At 38.6% G+C, this 15,600-nt stretch overlaps 2 protein-coding genes across 2 annotated transcripts; one reads left to right on the top strand and one right to left on the bottom strand.

Moving 5' to 3' along the window:
• LOC109838760 (protein NRT1/ PTR FAMILY 2.3-like) lies at positions 667-3,792 on the top strand. The gene is made up of 4 exons (XM_020407178.1): positions 667-895; positions 1,361-2,102; positions 2,212-2,647; positions 3,213-3,792. Exons 1-4 carry the CDS (start codon positions 667-669, stop codon positions 3,621-3,623), a joined length of 1,818 nt encoding a protein of 605 aa, XP_020262767.1. The 3' UTR covers positions 3,624-3,792.
• LOC109838762 lies at positions 4,126-8,147 on the bottom strand. Its single transcript, XM_020407179.1, is given in 7 exon segments — positions 4,126-4,823; positions 6,606-6,641; positions 6,644-6,796; positions 6,896-7,029; positions 7,414-7,488; positions 7,654-7,697; positions 7,984-8,147. Coding segments are annotated over 7 exon segments (981 nt in total). The 3' UTR covers positions 4,126-4,448.

A 15,600-nucleotide genomic window follows, 5' to 3' on the forward strand; every position in this document is an offset into this window, starting at 1 on the left:
GGTAGACTTGTTCGCATCTGGGATGTGACCAGAAAAGCAAAGTCCACCTGAATGGGCGGTCTTTCCCATTTTGATTGGCGTGCCTGAGTGGTCCAGTTGGTCAGGAATACCAAGTCCGCCGGAACGGGGGGTATTATGATCAGAGCAAAGTATGCTCACACGCGAGGGCTCGCCTGGTTTAGAGAGCCTTCCAATGTTGGGAGGGTTGCTCCTTCGATTTGCATTCTTCGAACCTGGGTAATAACTCAGGCCGTCGTGCGAGGCGAAGGCTTGGGCCTCCTGTTGGGCGAGGGCCTGTCGTTGCCGCTGGCGAGCTCTTTTGGAGAGATGAGCTTCTATGCGGATTGCAACGGCATGGTCTACGCCGAAATGAACCACTGTTTCCTCCTGGGCGGGTGTCTACGAGGGCCGTTTAGCGACCCATCTGGCATCCCTTCCTCTTGTGCTCTCGACCTCTGATTTGGCCTCGATCAATTCGGAGGGAGTGGACTCCCTCGACGTGACTCGGATAGAGTCTTTAGGCGCGGAGGCTTTGACCGTGATGTTACTAGAAAGAAGTTCTAGAAAGTTGTTCTAGAATAATCTAAGTTGGTGAGGAATTCTAATAGCAATATCATAATTATTCTAACTTATCTCATTTCTTCCAAAAATTTGCGAACAGTGACTATGATAGGCTTGTTCCTAGCATCAGGTGGAGTGACAAGCAACATGATAGTGTACCTAATAGAAGAGTACAACATAAAAAGCATCGACGCTGCTCAAATCAACAACATCATCTTCGGATGTGTCACTCTTTCGCCTGTCGCCGGAGCCGTAATCTCCGATGGCGTTCTTCCGGCTGCCTCCCTGTCATCGCTTTCTCTAACCTTTTATCAGCTTTCTGGATACAACAAACTAGGATCTTACACTTCATAAGAGTTCATATTTAGGCTGAGTACATGAAAAACTAGCAACAATGAAGATCAATAGTAAGAATTTGGTCGACAGAAACAGAGCTGCAAAAGGCTGAACAGTTTAGGGGGGGGGGGGGGGGGGCAAGAAAAGTGCTGTCAAAATGCTGAAGTTTAGGGGGGGGGGGGGCGAGTGGTGGAATAATGTCATTTCATCAGTTGATATGGGTTTAACCTACAAGTTGTAATTATTTTACAATGAAAGTTAACCAAGCGGGTAATTGCACATAACCCCCCTGCACTGTCTGTTTTGAACTTACAACCCTTGTAATTCCATCATCGCCCAAGGGTTAAGTTCTTTTGGCTCTTTTACCCTCAGCTAAGTATCTGACAAAATTTGACCAAGGATAGAGAGTCAAAAAAAAAAAAAACTAGGAGGTCTGACTATAGTAATGAATCTACATGGATAGGAAGATCAAGACAGAGAAATTGCAAGGGATCTACGTTTACAATTGCATGTCGTGGGACAAAGGGCAAAACCAACAATTTTAGCAGCCAACAAAACATTGCATTTGAGTCTTTGACTCGCGACGAGCATTTGTTCCATTTACAATTGCAGCATGCAGAACATGCGTCCGATAAGTTGTTATGTCTCAAAATGCAGTCCCTGGTGCTTTTCACTCTAACTTCCACGATCAAATCCCTGAGGCCAGCATCATGCTCACCACTCGGATCCAACGATTGTGAATCACCATCAGCTACCCAATTAGCAACACTTTATACAGCCGTCGCCCTGTTATCCGTCGGAACAGGTGGGACCCAGTTCAATGCCATGACATTGGGCGCGGACCAATTCGACAGGTTCAAAGACAAAGAGTCCTTCTTCAATTGGTACTTCATCGCCATGTACTCTTCCATGATCGTAAGCTCAACTGTGATCGTCTATGTTCAAGATAGCGTCAGTTGGGGACTAGGGTTTGGGGTGTGTACGGTTGCTAACGGTGTGAGTTTGGGTGTGTTGGTGATGGGAGTGAAGTATTACCGTCGGCCAAAGGCGAGAGGTAGCCCTTTTACGGGCTTGGCACGGGTTGTCGTTGCGGCGGTTAGGAAAAGAGAAGTTGCGGTGAGAGCAGATGGTCGACTGAATTATCACTATGGGGCGGGCGAAGAGCCCGAGTCGTCATCAATACAAGTACCGAGCTCAAGTTTCAGGTATGGATTGAAGAAAGGTGGATCAAAGATTGTTCGGTTGCAACTTTTCATACTTTTGTCTGGTTGAATTAAGCAGTTCTACGCTCTTGACTAACATTTCTCGTCACAGATTCTTAAACAAAGCGGCAGTGATCAACGAAGGAGAAGCCAACACAGATGACTCCATCGCGGACCCATGGAGATTGTGCACAGTAGAACAAGTAGAGGATCTCAAAACTCTCATTCGGATATCGGCACTGTGGGCTTCTTCTGTGTTCCTCAGCATCTCATTTGGCATCCAAAATAGCCTCACTGTCCTTCAAGCACTCTCTATGGACCGGACCGTCGGCCGTCGTTTCACCATTCCGGCAGGCTCCATGATCGTCGCATCCCTCACCACCGTCGCTGTTGTTCTTCCTCTTATCGACCGAACCCTAATTCCTATGTGTCAAAAGCTCATCAGAAGAACACCGACGCTGCTTCAGCGTATAGGGCTTGGGCATGTATTCAATGCGTTATCGATGATGCTCTCGTCCTTGGTTGAACGAAAGCGAGCCTCACTTGTGGTAAGGTCTCTTCCACTGCATCACAACTCTAAAGTTACGATGAGAGCTAAGCGTTACAGGTTCACATTCGGACTAATTGCACTTTAAAATCCTAAATTTAGGTATTTATCCGCGTTGAAAATAAAAACACTAAATAACTTCTTCATTTTTCCAGCGCAGAAGCACTGAAAGTTAACATTGAACCGTAGCCAAAGTAATCTCCGGCTAGCAGTGCTCACAGCAAAATTTGAAAGAAAATTGTAAATTGAAAGATATTAATGTTAAAAAGCAGGTGAAACCCTAATGTATTATTTGGACAAATTTAAAATTCAGGGATCAAAGTTCACAACAACGAAACTTTGAAGTGCAATTTACTCTTTATAATCTAACATAACCACGCAGTCCTTTTAATCATGGGTCAAAGCATGGATTCATAGATCAATATATTTTTTGCATTAAATTTGCTTGAAATGATTGGTCGGTCAGCCCGATTTGAACCTAAGTTATCATGTTAAAGTTCATTCCACTGCATGAAGACTCCGAAATTAGGATGAGAACTGATGATTATAATTTTATATTCTGACAGGTATACGACCACCCAACCGGAAACCCAGAGCCAATCGTTCCAATGTCGGTGCTCTGGCTGGTGGTCCCGCTGGCGGTTGTAGGGCTCGGCCAGGCGCTGCATTTCCCCGGTCAGGTCGCTCTCTACTATCAGGAGTTCCCTAAATCACTGAAGAGCACAGCTACGGGAGTTGTTGCTTTGCTCATTGGCATCGGATTTTACGTGAGCACTGCTGTGATTGATTTGGTGAGGAAATTTACTTCATGGCTTCCGGGTGATATAAACGAGTCTAGATTGGATAAAGTGTTTTGGATGTTGGCTGTCGTCGGAGCGATCAACTTTGGATTATTTGTGCTGTGCGCGAGAGCGTATGAATGTCAGAGTAGAGAAATACAGAAGGAAGATACCCCCAACGACAACACAGTTGAATGATGTTCTGAAGCGTGTATCTTGTGTGCAGTACGTTTGGCTTCGAACGTTGTCGATGTTTGTTAGTTGTGTACTTTGCTTTAGTACGGAAAAATCATTCGAAGAGTGTTTACTTCGTAGATAAATATGAGTATCAATTTTCGGTCGATTTCGAGTATCTTTCGACTCAATAAAAAAGGAGTAGGCATCATCCCAAGCTTGGATTATCCAGAAATGGTTAATTGTCAACAGGCCCCATGTAATATCATTGTCTTGAACTTACTACCCTCTGTAGTTTCGTTGCTCCAAATAGACCCTTTTGAGTAAAAATTCTGACTCTTCTACCCCCAGATAGACACCATGAAGCAATATCTGCAAATGAAAAAGTGTGAAAAACCATATAAATAAATAAACCCAGGAGTCTCTCCACATCATTCAAGCTACAAGGGTAGTAAGTTTAAAACAGTGATGCAGCAGGGGGTGAAAGTGCATTTAACACATCCAGAAATCACAAACGTGGCACTCGTGAACAAATGATAACCTCAAAGGCACTTCTCAAAATCCTCACCACTCCTACAGAAAAATTCAGCTATAAAGATCAGACTGCCAAAAACTAATGAAACATTTCTTCAGGACCTAAAAAAATAACATTAGTTGATTCCCCAAATGTTAGCATGCAAAAGTCCTCCGTCATAGAATGATAACTAGCATAATTTTACAGGCGACCTAAAAATAATACAACCCCACATAATATTGTTATCCCAAACCTTCGGATATTGCACACCAAAGCCAAAGTGCAATCACCACAACATAGAATCCAAACTCCTCAATTTTCCCCCTAAGTTATGGTTATAGGTCATCATCTCTCATATCAGTCCTTCTCTTTGCTTGCAAAGCTAAACGAGCATCACGCTCTCGCTCAAACTCTCTCATATCGGTTCTCTGCAAGAAGGAAACTTTGTCTAGATATTGATTTGAGCTCTTCTTGTATGCATCCAGCTCGTCTTCGAGCCCTTTGTTCTCCTCCTTGAACTCACCCCAGTCTTTCTTCGTCTTGTCAAGTACACTAAGTTTTGGTTTCTTCTTTATTTGTTCTAAGATGGAGTCTAGGGCAGAAGGAGGGGCTCCAGGAATCCTAGCTTTCTCTGCTGCCTCTTTTGAGTTGGCATCGACGATCTTTTTCATTTCTATCTCTTCACCTGCAAAGTCCCGGACCTCAGTAATCTGTGAGGTCAAAAGACAAAATGAGGCACATGTTGGTTAATAAAAGTGTAGAAGTAGGATATTGTGAAGGCTTAGCAACAATTATCTAAAAGGCATGCTTTTATGAATAAATTTCACAAGATCCCCTTTAACTTTGGGGTTTTGCTCTCCCCTGAACTTTACAAATCATAGGAAACCACTGAACTTTCAAAATATGACTAAACCCCCTGATATATTGGAAATTCACGTGTTAACAGGTAAAGTAAAAAGGTATGAACTACCATTAATACTTTTTACCTATTTTACTCTACCTTTTTTGAATGCATGATCATGTGGAGTTACCACTAAAAAAATCTATGAACATAAATGTCTGATAACTAGATGGCGGCAATTGCTTAGGGTCTATTGGCATATCATTTGGGTTCGTGTGCTTGATAGGGGAAAGGGGATATTTAAACGGACATATGATTGAATACACAGTGGCAAGTAGTATAACACACACAGTTATGAGCTTCAACTGCACTGCACCAATATTTGAGCTCAGGTATCTATTTTGAAATTCAACTGAGTACAAAGATTAAACAAGCCAATGTTCCTTACATCCAATGAACATCATGAAGGTCACGAATCAGAGATATTAACCTACCAAAATTCAAAGGGTCCAAGAGAAAATTACTGAACAATAGCAGCCACAATCAATGGGCTCATGTATAGTGAAGCATTAACAGGCAGCTCACATTCCCTCATGTATAGTCATGTATTTTCCAATATAATTGTTTATGCAACAGAGATAGAAGTGTTGCACATAAATAAGGAAGGTTCAGCACAGTGTTGAAAAAAATGTGTTACATAACCGATTGTAATGCGTTTTGTAACTTAAACGGTGCTCTCTTGTCAGGTAATACGCTCATTTAACGCTGAAACTGTATAACGCAGAAAAATCACGTTATATTGCGTTAAATGTACTTTACATTATGCAACTAGTTAACATGAGTTTTTTAAGGTTAAATTACATCTCTGATTAAGAGGCATGGATGCATCGCCACCACAAATCACTTAAACCCCATCCTTTTAGTCCTGAATCTACAATCTCTTCACCTCCTCCAACCCACACCCTAGCCCCTCGCCTCCTCCATCTCCTCCCCCTCTCGCCGGTGGTGAAGCTCCACCTTGCCCCCTCTCCTTTCGTTCTCCTTCACCTATGAGCTTACTGCTAGCCTATTGGCTAGCTAGAGCCGTCTCCACCACCTCTCCATGAGAAGCCCTAGCTCCTCCATCTCCTCCACATCTTTGGCTCCTCCCCCTTCGACTCCTCTCCAACACCTCTCAGACATGACGAACAGTGATGAACCCTCTCCAACTCCTTTCAACGTCTACTCCATCTCCTACCCCTCTCCAACTTCAGCTTTTAGTTTTCAGTTAATACTTGGGTGAAATTAATTTTGCACTTCGCAATCACTGTATGTGCAAAATTTCTAACTATTACTACAAAATCATTTGATGATGCTTTTTGGAATGGTTGTTAGCCATATAAGACTTACTTTTATTAAGAAATTGTGATACTATATTTCTAGATAATTGTGATGTTATGTTTGAAAAGTTTGATGATTCTAAGTATTAAAGTTATTATGAATTGTTAGTATTTATAAAATATCTAAATAATTAATTAATAAATATAACCAACGTTATGCGTTACGTTTTTTTGCGTTTTTCCTTAACCCGTAACAAGAGATCAAGCGTTACATAACTCATTTTTGTTATTTTCAATATTGGTACTTCAGTTTATGCCTATAAAGTGCTTACTTCAATTTTCCCTTTCCCTGCAGCAGCAGCTGCAGCTGCAGCTGCGCATCTCTAACAGCAGAAAGAGCAACCGCAGCTAGTCTTTTAGCTTCCTCGCTTGTGCCATTCTCTACAGCAGCAGATCCTTTCCCCGTTGTCCCCTGATTAATTGATGCTTTCTTTGATGCAAGGCCAAGATTCACCATCCAACCCTAAATTTCAAAACCAATAAAACAGAATGAATTTTGGATTAAATTATCTCATTGAAAGATCCTATTTTTACTAATGTACATGTGAGAATGAATGCTTACAGGAGTCTGCTTTTGTGCTGGTTTATTTGCTGCCGAACTACATTTATTTGTAAGAGTTTTGGTCATTTTAGGCATCTTAAAGGGAACACTACTATTCATTTTCTCCCATGCAGCGTTAATTCGAGCTTTCCTTTCTGAAAATATAAGAACATATTCTAGTCAAAAGAGTTCTTTAAAGTAGAAAAAGAACATATCAACGAGGTACAACATATTCGAAGTTCCATTGTAGCAAGGAGGTGAATGAATTGATTGCATATTGGAACAGTACCAGTATTAACCAAGCTCCATAAGGTGAGAGGTGTAGTGTCATTTAAACCAGATGAATCTTCATAAATCATAGGAATAACGTGAAATATAAATAAAAAAATAAAGAAAGCAGTGATGGGGAAAACCAAAGAGTAGTGATGGTATAATTAAAGAAAAAAAGACCAAAGAAAACATTACCAGGCAAAGTTTCTTAACTCAAATGAAGACAGAATACGTAGAAAACAAACACTAGCCGAAAAGTATTAACTTACCATTTTCCTCAAATTCATCCAGCAAGCTAGAACCTTTTCCAACATCTTGTCCATTTGAAGTTCCTCCTTTGCCAACTGCATTAATTCCAAAGTAAGATACTTAAAATTTCTTGGAACTAATACACATGTATACCACACGGAATTGTTTTATTTTATTTACATTTGTAACATAAATGTCCATATTGTTTAAAATGTTTGCATTATATTTTTTTAATATTTATAAAAAGCCCCCCGTTGCACCCTGGCGGGGGAGATTGTCCACAAGGTTTCTAATTGTGGAATCCCTGCAACATGCAACAGCAAAATGTCATTTATATCTTGCTTATATCAAATTTATGCATTTTTTCTGGAACTGACTCTTACGAATTATATTTCATTTTAGACATTGCAACTACATAGGTAGCGATCACACTACTATAGACACGGGGTCTTTGGATGATAGCATAATTCGTTCCATTCATGATCGTGATCCTTTAGGATTGATGAATGGCATGACTGGAGAGACCATATGTTGAGGGTGGAGACAATTTTGAGGGACTGATTTCCTCTCATCAAGCAATGTCATCTGACCTGGTCCTAAAGTTTCCTGATTGAACCCCGTTCATATTCACTCGCATTGGTGGATAAATGCAAAGTACTTCTAATTCTAGTGGCAATGGCTTGACAATATTGAAGCCTCGCCCAGCAGTATGAAAAGCAAAAATCAGTGTACTTGTTGGATATAGAATTCGCATGGAAAAGCTAAGGAACTAGAGAGACAACTTCCTACCTCAAAGGATTTTGACTATGACGGATGGTTATCTAGATTGGGCAAGATATATTATGAAACTGAAAGTAAAGAATTGATAAAACCGGGACTTATGGCATCATATATGTCTCCAATTCATGTATCAATATGAATGTTCAAATAATTCTTCAATGCTTTTGCCGAAAATTAAAACCACAACACTAACTGTTGCTTCATGGAGGATCGAGAGTTTATTCCAACATTACTGGACTTGAAGCACATGGCCGATATGCCAATCTACAAAGAATTTTATAACGAGTTCGCTCCAAATGAGCAAGTGTTGTTTAGATATACCAACAAAGGGTGATGTGAAACGAGACAGAGGGTCTATCAGAATCAGCGATTTAATTCAAATAACACATCGTTTCACCAAATTTCATGATCTTTGGCAGGAAATTAAATTCAAAACAACTAATGTGACAGATGGATTTAACGAAATTTGCATCAATAGTTATGATTAATTCCAATCTCGATCAATTTAGCTGCAATATTCATTATAACGAAATTTGCATCAATAGTTATGATTAATTCCAATCTCGATCAATTTAGCTGCAATATTCATTATCGTGCCCAAGTTCTACAATCAATATCAAATTTAAACGGTCACATGCTCAATTACTCTCAACTCACAAATATAATCTAAGCAGTGAATATATGATAAGAGTTTAGTTATGGAATACTCATGCAATTAATTAATAAAACGAGATTAACAGAAAAATAATTTATTGGGCTATCAAGTGGTGACGGTCGACGGATTAACTGGCGACGACGATGACGAACTGAATGACTACGAGGTCGACGGGGCTAGGGCGATGTGATGACCCGTGGGTAGGCGGCTGGGGAGGAGGGGATCAAGATAGGTTGCTGTTCGGAAGAGGGAATGACGCAGGCGGTGGGCTGAGAGTTTTGCGGTTGATGTAGAGGTGGCAGGGAGGTAGGGCTGGGTGTCGGGGCTGCTTGAGAATGGAGGGGAGCAAGGGAAGGATGCGCGGCTAAGGAGGCGCGAATTGTGGAAGTGCTGGTGGGGCTACTCAGTGGGAAGGAGGGCAGGGAAGGGAAGGGAAGCTGCTTGTGGAGCAAGGGGCGGCGACTTCGTTGAAGGATGCAGGGAGTTTTGACGGGTCGTTTATAGGTGGAGAAGCATGAGAGGAGCGGCGGAAAGGGGTGACAGCAAGTGGAGGAGGTGAAGGGCTGGGCGCGGCTGCTTGGGGAGGAAAAGAACAAGGCTATTTGGAGAGAAGTCGGATGGCCTGAGAGGGAGGGAATTAGGGGAGGGCGTGGTGTTTTTGTGGGAGGTTGGCGGCTGTAAAAGAGGAGATTGGCGGCTGTGAAGAGGAGAAGAAGAGTCAACCTAGGGTTTCACACCCGAGGCTTCAAACCAAAATTGGGCTTCACACCAAAAATTAGCTAACAAAATATTTCATTCAATTATTTATTATTCTTTCATTCTGATTAAAGCAGTGCTTTTATAGAGCAATAAGTAATTACAAAATCTCTCAAAATCAATCAGATTCCTCAAATCACTTGGATACTAAAAACTGATTAACTACTTAACTTGACCCAAAATTCAAAATTCAAAAATTAAAATCCTACCAAAATAGAAAAATCCCTCAAATTTCTCACAATTAAAACTAATTTAAGATCTGATCAAACTTGCCAAATCTTCCTTATTCAAAACTAAAATAAAAAAAAGTCAAATAACAAATATGGAAATTGTCATTGTTGTCCTCATCAAAGGGGCTTACGAAAGTTCAAAGTTTCAAACGTGCTTGGCGTAATATTCCACAAATATTACAAGCTTTTGAAAGAGAATGGAGGGGCTGACATTTAATTCAAGATTTGGATGAAAGCCTCTCTACATAGCTCTGGGCTTACAACAATCTCTTTTGCAAATCCGCGAAATCCTTTTAGAGAGGGAGTAGAGGGTTATTCTAATCCTCAACAAAAATAAAAACTACTAATCCACCGTTGATTAGCTTTCCAGATGTAACTCGCGAGGAGTTTGTGCTTGTCTTCATAATTCTCTAGCTTTGCTACTTCATCCTTCATTTGATTTGAAGAAAAATATAACACAAGCATAGAAATTTGTGATGGCAGATTGAATGGCTAGGGAAATAAGGGCATTAGTTGCTCCTCCTATCTTAGCATATATTTATCGGACTGTGAGACTGACTACTACCCCTAATCCAAACAAGTACAAAGGCGATTCCATTTATTATATTTTGGTTGGGTGATCACATACACTAGAGGGCTATACATTGAAATAAATCCATGGTTATGGAAAAGAAATTTCCACTTTTGGACAACATAGAGGGTTCTCCAATCAATAGATCGAATTTCTATAATTGTTAAAGGTTTTTATTTCAACCACAATAGGTTCATACGACATGCTCGCTAGACCTATTCCTAGCATTTCTAACGACGAAATTGCTAATTCACCAATGAAATATGGCATTGCTTGTATGAGACTCGAAGGTCATAAAGTTTATGATAAGCATTTAGCAGCAATAATTGCCATATAGATCAGGGGATAAGCTTATCGTTGGAAAATATCCCCCTAACAAAGTAAGCACATCATATTGGCATGAGCCTAAAAAGTAGCAATTAAACACTTTGATTCATCAAAGTTCACTTTGGGTTTGCAAGGAATAACTAAATGTTGGGTATTTCGTCTATGTCGAAATACTGGATCTTCTTTTATTATTCTAGCCATTAAATACATACAGATGTTATGTTTTATGCTCTCTGGATAGACGGTAACTTAAAAGCATAGAGATCAACTCCCCTCGATCATATCTTCAAAAACATCTTGATACAAAAATGCACTAGTTGCTACCTAGTACTCAAAGCGCCTCAAGTTCATGAATAAAATAAGAAAAGAAAGACTCAAAACCATCCAATGATTTATCCATTTAGCCAGGTCTTTGAAAATATCTTCTTATATTTCACCATTTTTTCTTTCAATGTCTTTAATACTATTATTTATATGTGCTTTTATAGAGATACTAGCTCATTTGATTCCTCTTTCAATAACTGATCCTAAGGAACTATAGGAATAAGATGGAGTGAGACTACATGCGACGTAATCCCTACATCATGGACGGATCCAGAAATTTTGTTTTCCTATAGAGGCACTCATAAAATTATAAATATGAATAATAGCTTTTATAATATAAACTTTAGCAATAGAAAGACTTATATATACCATAATCATAAAATCTCGACACATAATACTTTTAATTATCATTTTTATCACAAAACTAGGCTTGTAACAACAGTCTTTCAAATTATTACCTATATTAAAGCACCAACAAAATAGTTCATGAAGGCACCATGTAAATCTACGCCAAATTCTAAACTATTTGAAATATTTATAGGGACATGTGCCCCTATATCCCTACATGTGCCCCTATATCCCTACATCTGCATCCATCCTTGCCCTGCATTACAAACCTATAAGCTTTCATCATCAATCAATTTACTCATTTTCCGTAATCCCTCCATTCTATTTCTGCATGAGCTACTCTTTTCTATTTAGGGATATTCCTCTTGCTCCAATCGAGGCTTATCCATATCGACAAAAACAGATTGGGGAGTCCTCTTCATTTGCAGGAAGTGTAAAGAAAGAGGAGGATGTCTCAACGTTGTAGATGTTCCAAACATAGTTACATGGAACCTAGTTCGTTCCGGTTCAGGGATGGGCATAGGACCGTAGTACACCACTCATTAGGAATCAGGTACGAAGGAAGTAGGCTTATATAGTACGCTAGGGAACATGCTACACTTTTGGCCCGATTTTTAAATGCTAGTTGATGTCAGTAATGGTAAAAGAACCTTCAGAATCATGTTACAATTAAGATATGTATACTTTATTTGCTTAATTTCTCACGTTTTTTGTTGTTTATTCTTTTAAAAAGAGTAAATTTTTTTCAACATTTTAACCGATTTGAATTTCCAAATCGAGTCGTTGGAGTTGGTAAATTGAGTCGTGTTTCACGTGAATTTGAAATGATTAAACCCGGATCGCGGTTCACTATAGCGTATTACGTTCCTGAGTTCTATTGTTCCAAAGCCTATGGATGATCAAGATTTATTCTTGAGAGAAAGTATAACCTTGCAAGAAATGGATTAAACTTTTTTTACAATGATTTGTTGACTAAAGAAATGCAAGTAGTACACTTACGTTGTTCAAAAACAGAAAACAAGGTGGGTAAAGGAGATAACTTAACCTCGTCTAGTGTAGTGGAGGAAGAAGAGCTTGACATGCACATTGTGGTTCTGCATGTCATGAAGAACCTGAAGCAGCAACAATGCAACATATCCCATCGCAAAAGAATAATTATGATGGACAATCCAACTCATGTCCTGATATGCACTTTACAGTGGTATCTCAACTTGTGCATGTTCTACTTACATGGTTTTCACAGGTTTAATACATGTGCAGGGATTTCTAATGATTCTCCTTCTCTTAAACATGTCTAGAAAAGAAAATAGCTTATAATTGACTAATAATCGACCATAATCCTTCTAATTGTGATGTTGTCTCAACCTAGAAACCGACAACCAAAACGTATTAGTTGGCATGAACTTTGAACAAATGACACTTGTGTACCCATGCACTACTTGAGGGTAAGAAACATAGTTGCTCAAAAAATTATTTGTAAGATATGACCAATCGGATTTGATCTATATGTTTCAAGTTACCGTCCACGTGGCGAGCATATACCTTAGAGAACACATTAATATCTAGGAGCTAGTATAATGAAAGATCTATTACACTAAGGTACAAAAAATACCAACGTTCAATTATTCATTGTAAATTCAAAGTGATCTCTGACAAAATCAAGATGTTTAAGTGACAACTCTTGGCTCAAGCTAAAGTGATGTGCTACCATATTAGGAAGATATTTTCATAATAATAAGCTTATCCCCTATCTATAAGGCGAACATCCCTCACAAATGCTAATTAAAAATTTTACGTTCGTCGAGTCTCTTAACAGTGCCCCTACCTCATCAGCCTCATCGATGAATTTGCGACCTCGTGTATGGACCTAACATGGTTGAACTAAAAACCATGAGAAACATAAGCATTTGACATATCGGTCAGAGAACCCATTATTTTGACTAAAAATGAAAATTTCTTCCCATTCTTTTGAGTAATTTCAGTGCATAGTCCTCTGATATACATAGCCAGTTAGCTAAAAAGGTAATGAAACGGAATAACCTCTTTGTACTTGCCTGGATTAGGGGCGGTAGTCAACTCTCACATACTGTGGTAAATATATGCTAAAATGGGAGCAACTAATTTCCTTATTATTCTAGTTATTCGATCAATCATCACAAATGTCTCCGCTCGTATATCTTTTCCACAAAAGAACAAATACCTAAGCTAGAGAACTATGAAGGTAATCAAGAAGGTCTGTTGACTCACATTTGGAAAAATAATCAACGTTGGATTAGTACCTTAGATAGTTCAAGATTAGAATAACTCTCTAGTCCCTCTTCAAAAGGATCTCATAAATCTACAAGAGGGGGCCTCTAGTAAAGCAAGGGGTATGTAGAAAGGCTTTCATCTAAAGCTTAAAGTTAATATTAGCCCGTCATTCTCTTTCAAAAGCTTGTAATATATATTGAAAAATTCTTCGAAACTCGTTCAAACTTCAAGAAGATCCCATGTATGTATATCCAAACAACTCTTGCTTGTTTGAAACAAATTCTTGAGATTCTTTATAGATCAGCAGTCTAGAAATGTACTTCAAGTCCAATAATGCCAAAATAATGTTCATCTAAATTTTAGAACTTGGAGTTTTCTTAAGTTTAAGGATGTTGTGGTACTTTGTTCATTCTTTTAGAAATATTTGCATATTTGAAGTAGTTTGAGAGTTTGAAACATTTTTAGGGTTATTCGTAAAATTTGGGATCTTTTTAGATTGATGTGTAACATTGTGATCTTCTATGAATTGATTCGTAAATTAACAATCATTTTTTTGGGATTTTGAATTCACTTTTAGCCTTTTGTGCGGAGCCAACAACCAAGATGCCTTATGCACACATGTTGATCCAAGTATTTTTTGTCTTCACATTCTAAGCCCCACGTGAAACCTTGCATGGTTTTATAAAACTCAAATATTTATTGTCATCTTGCTCTTTCTGAAGTTATTTATTGTTATTTATTCATATTGTAAGCAATATTTTTGTTTTTAGTAGTTTGCATTATTTTTTATTTTTTATTTTTCCATGCACATCGAATTGTTGTTTCAATTGTGTCAGTTGTAAAGATCACAAAACAAAGTCCTTTTCTATCAGCCGATCACGAGTACCGTAGGTCAGAGCAATTTTTCCTATTGTCTACCGTTCACGAGTACCATAGATGTTTGTCGGTTATGAGTACTATAGGTCGTAATTGTTTTTTGACTGACTGCTAGTAATGAGTATTATAGGTCTAAGCTGTATTCTGACTGCTTCCCGCCTATGTTACCCAGGGTCTATCATGAAGTAGTACATGTACCCGACACATCCGCCTCCAAACTTCATGGACACTCTTCAAATATATGCATACATTTATTCAGACATGTATTCAATTATATAATATATATTTTAATTTAAGACATGTTAAAAAATTATTTGACGTATATTCTATACTTCATATCCATTTCTTCAAACCCGTTAAACATGAGTCGGATTTGTTTCAGCCCATATCCAAGTTCATAACTATGATTTAAAAGGGTAGTTTGAGTGTCTAGTTCAAAAAGAAGCACTTTTCAATTTATAATAATCAACGCTATAAAAGAAACTTAGAATGTGATCGGAAAGTTTAGATATACCAACACATGAATTGAAAAAAATAATAATCTCATTCAAATTATTAAATTCAATATATGTGTGTGTCTGTATAGCCGTATCCCTGTACCGTACATTTTATGAATTTAGTGCTCATACCCACACCTGTATCAATAATCATACTTGTTTCCATGCAACTTAACTTATCGCTCATAAGTACTATAAGTCGGATTCCTTTTCCTAAGTGTTTGTTGGTCACCAGTATCGTAGGTCGGAGCCATTTATAAGATCATAAAAGAAACTTGAAAGGTACTACTTTTTCTTGCATTGGTATCTTCAAATTGCTTGCAGAAAGAAGAGTTTATAGAGGGTTTTTTGTGCTACTTTTTGTTGAAGGAAGAGGTAAGCGTTATTTTTGTTTACTAGTTATGGGATCCTTCTTTCTTTTCAAGGAAGGAATTTGTGGCTAATATATATAGGAAGTGCATAGGAATGAGATTGAAAGATTGTAGAGTGATTAAATGATTTTGTTTAAGATTATTATATGATATATGATTCAGCTTTGTTAGTTTGGAGTTTTGAGACTATCATGAGAAGTGTTTCGAGTAATTTTTTGTCAC

This window comes from Asparagus officinalis, chromosome 4 (genome assembly GCF_001876935.1).
Source record: "Asparagus officinalis chromosome 4, Aspof.V1, whole genome shotgun sequence".
Classification (NCBI taxonomy): Eukaryota; Viridiplantae; Streptophyta; class Magnoliopsida; order Asparagales; family Asparagaceae; genus Asparagus; species Asparagus officinalis.

Excerpts from the sequence above, each read along its gene's own strand:
- LOC109838760 (XM_020407178.1), top strand. The coding sequence starts at position 667 with ATGATAGGCTTGTTCCTAGCATCAGGTGGAGTGACAAGCAACATGATA. Across the intron at positions 2,103-2,211 it reads GTACCGAGCTCAAGTTTCAG|ATTCTTAAACAAAGCGGCAG; the intron begins GTATGGATTGAA and ends TTCTCGTCACAG. Across the intron at positions 2,648-3,212 it reads GAAAGCGAGCCTCACTTGTG|GTATACGACCACCCAACCGG; the intron begins GTAAGGTCTCTT and ends ATATTCTGACAG.